This window comes from Notolepis coatsorum, assembly GCF_963971535.1.
Source record: "Notolepis coatsorum genome assembly, contig: SCAFFOLD_4315, whole genome shotgun sequence".
Classification (NCBI taxonomy): Eukaryota; Metazoa; Chordata; class Actinopteri; order Aulopiformes; family Paralepididae; genus Notolepis; species Notolepis coatsorum.
In genome coordinates this window covers 5,001-13,974 of record NW_028170818.1, presented here as the reverse complement: position 1 = coordinate 13,974, position 8,974 = coordinate 5,001, and the positions used below count along the sequence as shown (strand labels likewise).

General features: G+C 61.0%; 1 protein-coding gene across 1 annotated transcript in view; it reads left to right on the top strand.

Annotated features, from left to right (window-relative positions):
- Nucleotides 1-380: 380 nt before the first annotated feature.
- Nucleotides 381-8,974, top strand: part of LOC311248420 (phosphatidylinositol-binding clathrin assembly protein-like) — a gene marked incomplete at its 5' end in the record, with an annotated part of 11,359 nt that continues 2,765 nt past the window's right edge. The window contains 3 exons of the mRNA XM_084339299.1: nt 381-456; nt 1,080-1,182; nt 2,286-2,379. Of these exons, the coding sequence (XP_084195425.1) occupies nt 381-456; nt 1,080-1,182; nt 2,286-2,379 (273 nt within the window). The remainder of the gene's footprint in view (nt 457-1,079; nt 1,183-2,285; nt 2,380-8,974) is intronic.

The window sequence follows — 8,974 nt, the reverse complement described above, 5'->3', positions numbered from 1 at the left end:
TCACTAGGGCATTTTAGTTTACCTTTCTTGTCGTATCTGTTATTAAGTTGGCATCTTATGTACGTCATGTCAAACTATGTATTTAATGTTAAGTCTGACCAGACCTCTGTCTCTCTTTCTGGTCAGACGTTCGTGTCCGAGTGTAAACTGAGCTCTGTGGCCGCAGAAATAAACTAAAATGTTCTATATTTTTATATTACATATTATATATGTAATTGGCCAGAAGTAATGCGGGCCGCTAAGACCAGTGGATAATGGGCTTGTTACTAAATGTCTGTCTGTCTGTCTGTCTGTCTGTCTGTCTGTCTGTCTGTCTGTCTGTCGCTCTCGCTCTCTCTCTCTTTCTTTCTCTCTTTCTTTTTTTTTTCTTCTCCTGGCAGCGTTTTATCCAGTACCTGGCCTCCAGAAACACTCTGTTCAACCTCAACAACTTCCTGGATAAAGGAGCTCTGCAAGGTATCACTCACTCACTACCTCACTCACTCACTACCTCACTCACTCACTACCTCACTCACTCTCTCACTCACTCACTACCTCACTCACTACCTCACTCACTCACTACCTCACTCACTCTCTCACTCACTCACTCACTCTCTCACTCTCTCACTACCTCACTCACTCACTACCTCACTCACTCACTCACTACCTCACTCACTCACTCTCTCACTCACTCACTCACTCACTCACTACCTCACTCACTCACTCACTACCTCACTCACTCACTCACTACCTCACTCACTCTCTCACTCACTCACTCACTCACTCACTACCTCACTCACTCACTCACTCACTCACTCACTCACTCAGCGAAGCTGTAGGCTAATAGGCCCATTTCATTTTTATATTATTCCTTTATTTTCAAATCGTTTTTAGTCCAAAATATAACACTACGCTGTAACATGTGTTGTTAGGCTGCGTCAGTAAATACAACCTGCCTGTCGTTCATGCATTGAAAATAGATATGGCAGTTTTTTTTATCACATGTCCGACAAACTGTAATCAAATCACTCTTCCTCCCTCTCCCTCCCCCCCCCCCTCTTCCTCCCTCTCCCTCCCCCCCCCTCTTCCTCCCTCTCCAGGTTATGACATGTCGACCTTCATCAGACGCTACAGTCGTTACCTGAACGAGAAGGCCGTGTCCTACAGGCTGGTGGCCGTGGACTTTACCAAGATGAAGAGAGGGTGAGGACGCACACACACACACACGCACGCACGCACGCACGCACGCACGCACGCACGCACGCACGCACGCACGCACGCACGCACGCACGCACGCACGCACGCACGCACGCACACACGCACACACGCACACACACACACACACACACTCACACGCTCATTCCCTTCAGCCATTAGTCTGTCTGAAGGCTGCTGCAGCCACATTCCTCTTCCAGTCCGTCCTTTCACAGTTTGTCCTCTAGAAAGTATTTTATTGTCCATCCGTGAGTGAGTGAGTGAGTGAGTGAGTGAGTGAGTGAGTGAGTGAGTGAGTGAGTTCTCTGAAAGGCCGCGTTGCCATGAAGTCTCCGGTGCGTGTTCATCACCCCGTGAGCTTCCCTCTAGCGCCACCATCGGGCCATCTCTTGACCCGTTTTGTTGTACAGTCACAACATTTACAATGAACATTCATGACCCCCCCCCCCCCCCCCCATCGTCAAAACATAAAACAAGATATCTTGAAAAGCAATGACCGGATTGCCATACAATTCCCCATGTGACCTTTCCTCTAGCGCCACCATCAGGCCAAGCTTTCCATTTCCAAACGAGGCCATCTCCTGACCCGTTAGTCGTACATTGACAATATCCGCGAACCCTCCACTGAGAAACCTGTTGATTTAGCTGCCGCCGTGACCTCACTGACCTCACTGTCCACGCTGTTGTGACCTCACTGTCCACGCTGTTGTGACCTCACTGTCCACGCTGTTGTGACCTCACTGTCCACGCTGTTGTGACCTCACTGTCCACGCTGTTGTGACCTCACTGACCTCACTGTCCACGCTGTTGTGACCTCACTGTCCACGCTGTTGTGACCTCACTGTCCACGCTGTTGTGACCTCACTGACCTCACTGTCCACGCTGTTGTGACCTCACTGTCCACGCTGTTGTGACCTCACTGTCCTCACTGTCCACGCTGTTCTGACCTCACTGTCCACGCTGTTGTGACCTCACTGTCCTCACTGTCCACGCTGTTGTGACCTCACTGTCCACGCAAGAGACTCATGTCGTCTCCCCTGTGAAGTGTAACGTCATGTTCTCCTCGGTCTCCTCTCTCCTCCGTGTTCCAGGATCGATGGCGTCATGCGCTCCATGAGCATAGAGAAGCTGATCAAGACCCTGCCCATCATCCAGAACCAGCTGGACGCCCTGCTGGACTTCCAGGTGAGTGGGTTCTGTCTGTCTGTCTGTGGAGAGAGAGAGGCGGGGTCAGTGTGAGAGGGAGGCGGGGTCAGTGTGAGAGGGAGGCGGGGTCAGTGTCTGTGGCGAGAGAGGGAGGGAGGCGGGGTCAGTGGAGAGAGAGGGAGGCGGGGTCAGTGTCTGTGGAGAGAGAGGGAGGCGGGGTCTGTGTCTGTGGAGAGAGAGGGAGGGAGGCGGGGTCAGTGTCTGTGGAGAGAGAGAGAGGCGGGGTCAGTGTCTGTGGAGAGAGAGGGAGGCGGGGTCAGTGTCTGTGGAGAGAGAGAGAGGGAGGGAGGCGGGGTCAGTGTCTGTGGAGAGAGAGAGAGGGAGGCGGGGTCAGTGTCTGTGGAGAGAGAGGGAGGCGGGGTCAGTGTCTGTGGAGAGAGAGAGAGGGAGGCGGGGTCAGTGTCTGTGGAGAGAGAGGGAGGCGGGGTCAGTGTCTGTGGAGAGAGAGAGAGGGAGGCGGGGTCAGTGTCTGTGGAGAGAGAGAGAGGGAGGCGGGGTCAGTGTCTGTGGAGAGAGAGAGAGGCGGGGTCAGTGTCTGTGGAGAGAGAGGGAGGCGGGGTCAGTGTCTGTGGAGAGAGAGAGAGGGAGGCGGGGTCAGTGTCTGTGGAGAGAGAGGGAGGGAGGCGGGGTCAGTGTCTGTGGAGAGAGAGGGAGGCGGGGTCTGTGGAGAGAGAGGGAGAGAGAGGGAGGCGGGGTCTGTGGAGAGAGAGGGAGGCGGGGTCTGTGTCTGTGGAGAGAGAGAGAGGCGGGGTCAGTGTCTGTGGAGAGAGAGGGAGGCGGGGTCAGTGTCTGTGGAGAGGGAGGGAGGCGGGGTCAGTGTCTGTGGAGAGAGAGGGAGGCGGGGTCAGTGTCTGTGGAGAGAGAGGGAGGCGGGGTCAGTGTCTGTGGAGAGAGAGGGAGGCGGGGTCTGTCTGTGGAGAGAGAGGGAGGCGGGGTCAGTGTCTGGAGAGAGAGGGAGGCGGGGTCAGTGTCTGTGGAGAGAGAGGGAGGCGGGGTCAGTGTGAGAGAGAGGCGGGGTCAGTGTCTGTGGAGAGAGAGGGAGGCGGGGTCAGTGTGAGAGAGAGGCGGGGTCAGTGTCTGTGGAGAGAGAGGGAGGCGGGGTCAGTGTCTGTGGAGAGAGAGGGAGGCGGGGTCAGTGTCTGTGGAGAGAGAGGGAGGCGGGGTCAGTGTCTGTGGAGAGAGAGGGAGGCGGGGTCAGTGTCTGTGGAGAGAGAGGGAGGCGGGGTCAGTGTCTGTGGAGAGAGAGGGAGGCGGGGTCAGTGTCTGTGGAGAGAGAGGGAGGCGGGGTCAGTGTCTGTGGAGAGAGAGAGAGGCGGGGTCAGTGTCTGTGGAGAGAGAGGGAGGGAGGCGGGGTCAGTGTCTGTGGAGAGAGAGAGAGGGAGGCGGGGTCAGTGTCTGTGGAGAGAGAGGGAGGCGGGGTCTGTGTCTGTGGAGAGAGAGGGAGGCGGGGTCAGTGTCTGTGGAGAGAGAGGGAGGCGGGGTCAGTGTCTGTGGAGAGAGAGGGAGGGAGGCGGGGTCAGTGTCTGTGGAGAGAGAGGGAGGCGGGGTCAGTGTCTGTGGAGAGAGAGGGAGGCGGGGTCTGTGTCTGTGGAGAGAGAGGGAGGCGGGGTCAGTGTCTGTGGAGAGAGAGGGAGGCGGGGTCAGTGTCTGTGGAGAGAGAGGGAGGCGGGGTCAGTGTCTGTGGAGAGAGGGAGGGAGGCGGGGTCAGTGTCTGTGGAGAGAGAGGGAGGCGGGGTCAGTGTCTGTGGAGAGAGAGAGAGGGAGGCGGGGTCTGTGTCTGTGGAGAGAGAGGGAGGCGGGGTCAGTGTCTGTGGAGAGAGAGGGAGGCGGGGTCAGTGTCTGTGGAGAGAGAGAGAGGGAGGCGGGGTCAGTGTCTGTGGAGAGAGAGGGAGGCGGGGTCAGTGTCTGTGGAGAGAGAGGGAGGCGGGGTCAGTGTCTGTGGAGAGAGAGGGAGGGAGGCGGGGTCAGTGTCTGTGGAGAGAGAGGGAGGCGGGGTCAGTGTCTGTGGAGAGAGAGGGAGGCGGGGTCAGTGTCTGTGGAGAGAGAGGGAGGCGGGGTCAGTGTCTGTGGAGAGAGAGGGAGGCGGGGTCAGTGTCTGTGGAGAGAGAGAGAGGGAGGCGGGGTCAGTGTCTGTGGAGAGAGAGGGAGGGAGGCGGGGTCAGTGTCTGTGGAGAGAGGGAGGGAGGCGGGGTCAGTGTCTGTGGAGAGAGAGGGAGGGAGGCGGGGTCAGTGTCTGTGGAGAGAGAGGGAGGCGGGGTCAGTGTCTGTGGAGAGAGAGGGATGGAGGCGGGGTCAGTGTCTGTGGAGAGAGAGGGAGGCGGGGTCAGTGTCTGTGGAGAGAGAGAGAGGGAGGCGGGGTCAGTGTCTGTGGAGAGAGAGGGAGGGAGGCGGGGTCAGTGTCTGTGGAGAGAGGGAGGGAGGCGGGGTCAGTGTCTGTGGAGAGAGAGGGAGGGAGGCGGGGTCAGTGTCTGTGGAGAGAGAGGGAGGCGGGGTCAGTGTCTGTGGAGAGAGAGGGATGGAGGCGGGGTCAGTGTCTGTGGACAGAGAGGGAGGCGGGGTCTGTGGAGAGAGAGGGAGGCGGGGTCAGTGTCTGTGGACAGAGAGGGAGGCGGGGTCAGTGGAGAGAGAGGGAGGGAGGCGGGGTTAGTGTCTGTGGACAGAGAGGGAGGCGGGGTCAGTGGAGAGAGAGGGAGGGAGGCGGGGTCAGTGTCTGTGGAGAGAGAGGGAGGCGGGGTCAGTGTCTGTGGAGAGAGAGGGAGGCGGGGTCTGTGGAGAGAGGGAGGCGGGGTCAGTGTCTGTGGAGAGAGAGAGGGAGGCGGGGTCAGTGTCTGTGGAGAGAGAGGGAGGCGGGGTCAGTGTCTGTGGAGAGAGAGGGAGGCGGGGTCAGTGTCTGTGGAGAGAGAGGGAGGCGGGGTCAGTGTCTGTGGAGAGAGAGAGAGGGAGGCGGGGTCAGTGTCTGTAGAGAGGGAGGGAGGCGGGGTCAGTGTCTGTGGAGAGAGAGGGAGGCGGGGTCAGTGTCTGTGGAGAGGGAGGGAGGCGGGGTCAGTGTCTGTGGAGAGGGAGGGAGGCGGGGTCAGTGTCTGTGGAGAGAGAGGGAGGCGGGGTCGGTGTCTGTGGAGAGAGAGAGAGGGAGGCGGGGTCAGTGTCTGTGGAGAGAGAGGGAGGGAGGCGGGGTCAGTGGAGAGAGAGGGAGGCGGGGTCAGTGTGTCTGTGGAGAGAGAGAGAGGGAGGCGGGGTCAGTGGAGAGAGAGGGAGGCGGGGTCAGTGTCTGTGGACAGAGAGGGAGGGAGGCGGGGTCAGTGTCTGTGGAGAGAGAGGGAGGGAGGCGGGGTCAGTGTCTGTGGACAGAGAGGGAGGGAGGCGGGGTCAGTGTCTGTGGAGAGAGAGGGAGGCGGGGTCTGTGTCTGTGGAGAGAGAGGGAGGCGGGGTCAGTGTCTGTGGAGAGAGAGGGAGGCGGGGTCAGTGTCTGTGGAGAGAGAGGGAGGCGGGGTCAGTGTCTGTGGAGAGAGAGGGAGGGAGGCGGGGTCAGTGTCTGTGGAGAGAGAGGGAGGCGGGGTCAGTGTCTGTGGAGAGAGAGGGAGGGAGGCGGGGTCAGTGTCTGTGGAGAGAGAGGGAGGCGGGGTCAGTGTCTGTGGAGAGAGAGGGAGGCGGGGTCAGTGTCTGTGGAGAGAGAGAGAGGGAGGCGGGGTCAGTGTCTGTGGAGAGAGAGGGAGGCGGGGTCAGTGTCTGTGGAGAGAGAGAGAGGGAGGCGGGGTCAGTGTCTGTGGAGAGAGAGGGAGGGAGGCGGGGTCAGTGTCTGTGAAGAGAGAGGGAGGCGGGGTCAGTGTCTGTGGAGAGAGAGGGATGGAGGCGGGGTCAGTGTCTGTGGAGAGAGAGAGAGGGAGGCGGGGTCAGTGTCTGTGGAGAGAGAGGGAGGGAGGCGGGGTCAGTGTCTGTGGAGAGAGAGAGAGGGAGGCGGGGTCAGTGTCTGTGGAGAGAGAGGGAGGGAGGCGGGGTCAGTGTCTGTGGAGAGAGAGGGAGGCGGGGTCAGTGTCTGTGGAGAGAGAGGGAGGCGGGGTCAGTGTCTGTGGAGAGAGAGGGAGGCGGGGTCAGTGTTTGTGGAGAGAGAGGGAGGCGGGGTCAGTGTCTGTGGACAGAGAGGGAGGCGGGGTCTGTGGAGAGAGAGGGAGGCGGGGTCAGTGTCTGTGGAGAGAGAGAGAGGGAGGCGGGGTCAGTGTGAGAGGGAGGCGGGGTCAGTGTCTGTGGAGAGAGAGGGAGGCGGGGTCAGTGTCTGTGGAGAGAGAGGGAGGGAGGCGGGGTCTGTGGAGAGAGAGGGAGGCGGGGTCAGTGTCTGTGGAGAGAGAGGGAGGCGGGGTCAGTGTCTGTGGAGAGAGAGGGAGGCGGGGTCAGTGTCTGTGGAGAGAGAGGGAGGGAGGCGGGGTCAGTGTCTGTGGAGAGAGAGGGAGGCGGGGTCAGTGTCTGTGGAGAGAGAGGGAGGCGGGGTCAGTGTCTGTGGAGAGGGAGGGAGGCGGGGTCAGTGTCTGTGGAGAGAGAGGGAGGCGGGGTCAGTGTCTGTGGAGAGAGAGGGAGGCGGGGTCAGTGTCTGTGGAGAGAGAGGGAGGCGGGGTCAGTGTCTGTGGAGAGAGAGGGAGGCGGGGTCAGTGTCTGTGGAGAGAGAGGGAGGCGGGGTCAGTGTCTGTGGAGAGAGAGGGAGGCGGGGTCAGTGTCTGTGGAGAGAGAGGGAGGCGGGGTCAGTGTCTGTGGAGAGAGGGAGGCGGGGTCAGTGTCTGTGGAGAGAGGGAGGCGGGGTCAGTGTCTGTGGAGAGAGAGGGAGGGAGGCGGGGTCAGTGTCTGTGGAGAGAGAGGGAGGGAGGCGGGGTCAGTGTCTGTGGAGAGAGAGGGAGGCGGGGTCAGTGTCTGTGGAGAGAGAGGGAGGGAGGCGGGGTCAGTGTCTGTGGAGAGAGAGGGAGGCGGGGTCAGTGTCTGGAGAGAGAGAGGGAGGCGGGGTCAGTGTCTGTGGAGAGAGAGGGAGGGAGGCGGGGTCAGTGTCTGTGGAGAGAGAGGGAGGCGGGGTCAGTGTCTGTGGAGAGAGAGGGAGGGAGGCGGGGTCAGTGTCTGTGGAGAGAGAGGGAGGCGGGGTCAGTGTCTGTGGAGAGAGAGGGAGGCGGGGTCAGTGGAGAGAGAGGGAGGCGGGGTCTGTGGAGAGAGAGGGAGGCGGGGTCTGTGTCTGTGGAGAGAGGGAGGCGGGGTCAGTGTGAGAGGGAGGCAGGGTCAGTGTGAGAGGGAGGCGGGGTCAGTGTCTGTGGAGAGAGAGGGAGGCGGGGTCAGTGTCTGTGGAGAGAGAGGGAGGGAGGGAGGCGGGGTCAGTGTGAGAGGGAGGCGGGGTCAGTGTCTGTGGGAGAGAGAGGGAGGCGGGGTCAGTGTCTGTGGAGAGAGAGGGAGGGAGGCGGGGTCAGTGTCTGTGGAGAGAGAGGGAGGCGGGGTCAGTGTCTGTGGAGAGAGAGGGAGGCGGGGTCAGTGTCTGTGGAGAGAGAGGGAGGCGGGGTCAGTGTCTGTGGAGAGAGAGGGAGGCGGGGTCAGTGTCTGTGGAGAGAGAGAGAGGGAGGCGGGGTCAGTGTCTGTGGAGAGAGAGGGAGGCGGGGTCAGTGTCTGTGGAGAGAGAGGGAGGCGGGGTCAGTGTCTGTGGAGAGAGAGGGAGGGAGGCGGGGTCAGTGTCTGTGGAGAGAGAGGGAGGCGGGGTCAGTGTCTGTGGAGAGAGAGGGAGGCGGGGTCAGTGTCTGTGGAGAGAGAGGGAGGCGGGGTCAGTGTCTGTGGAGAGAGAGGGAGGCGGGGTCAGTGTCTGTGGAGAGAGAGGGAGGCGGGCTCAGTGTCTGTGGAGAGAGAGGGAGGCGGGGTCAGTGTCTGTGGAGAGAGAGGGAGGCGGGGTCAGTGTCTGTGGAGAGAGAGGGAGGCGGGGTCAGTGTCTGTGGAAAGAGAGGGAGGGAGGCGGGGTCTGTGGAGAGAGAGGGAGGGAGGGAGGCGGGGTCTGTGGAGAGAGAGGGAGGGAGGCGGGGTCAGTGTCTGTGGAGAGAGAGGGAGGCGGGGTCAGTGTCTGTGGAGAGAGAGGGAGGCGGGGTCAGTGTCTGTGGAGAGAGAGGGAGGGAGGCGGGGTCAGTGTCTGTGGAGAGAGAGGGAGGCGGGGTCAGTGTCTGTGGAGAGAGAGGGAGGGAGGCGGGGTCAGTGTCTGTGGAGAGAGAGGGAGGCGGGGTCAGTGTGAGAGGGAGGCGGGGTCAGTGTCTGTGGACAGAGAGGGAGGGAGGCGGGGTCAGTGTCTGTGGAGAGAGAGGGAGGCGGGGTCAGTGTGAGAGGGAGGCGGGGTCAGTGTCTGTGGACAGAGAGGGAGGGAGGCGGGGTCAGTGTCTGTGGACAGAGAGAGAGGGAGGCGGGGTCAGTGTGAGAGGGAGGCGGGGTCAGTGTCTGTGGACAGAGAGAGAGGGAGGCGGGGTCAGTGTGAGAGGGAGGCGGGGTCAGTGTCTGTGGAGAGAGAGGGAGGCGGGGTCAGTGTCTGTGGACAGAGAGGGAGGGAGGCGGGGTCAGTGTCTGTGGAGAGAGAGGG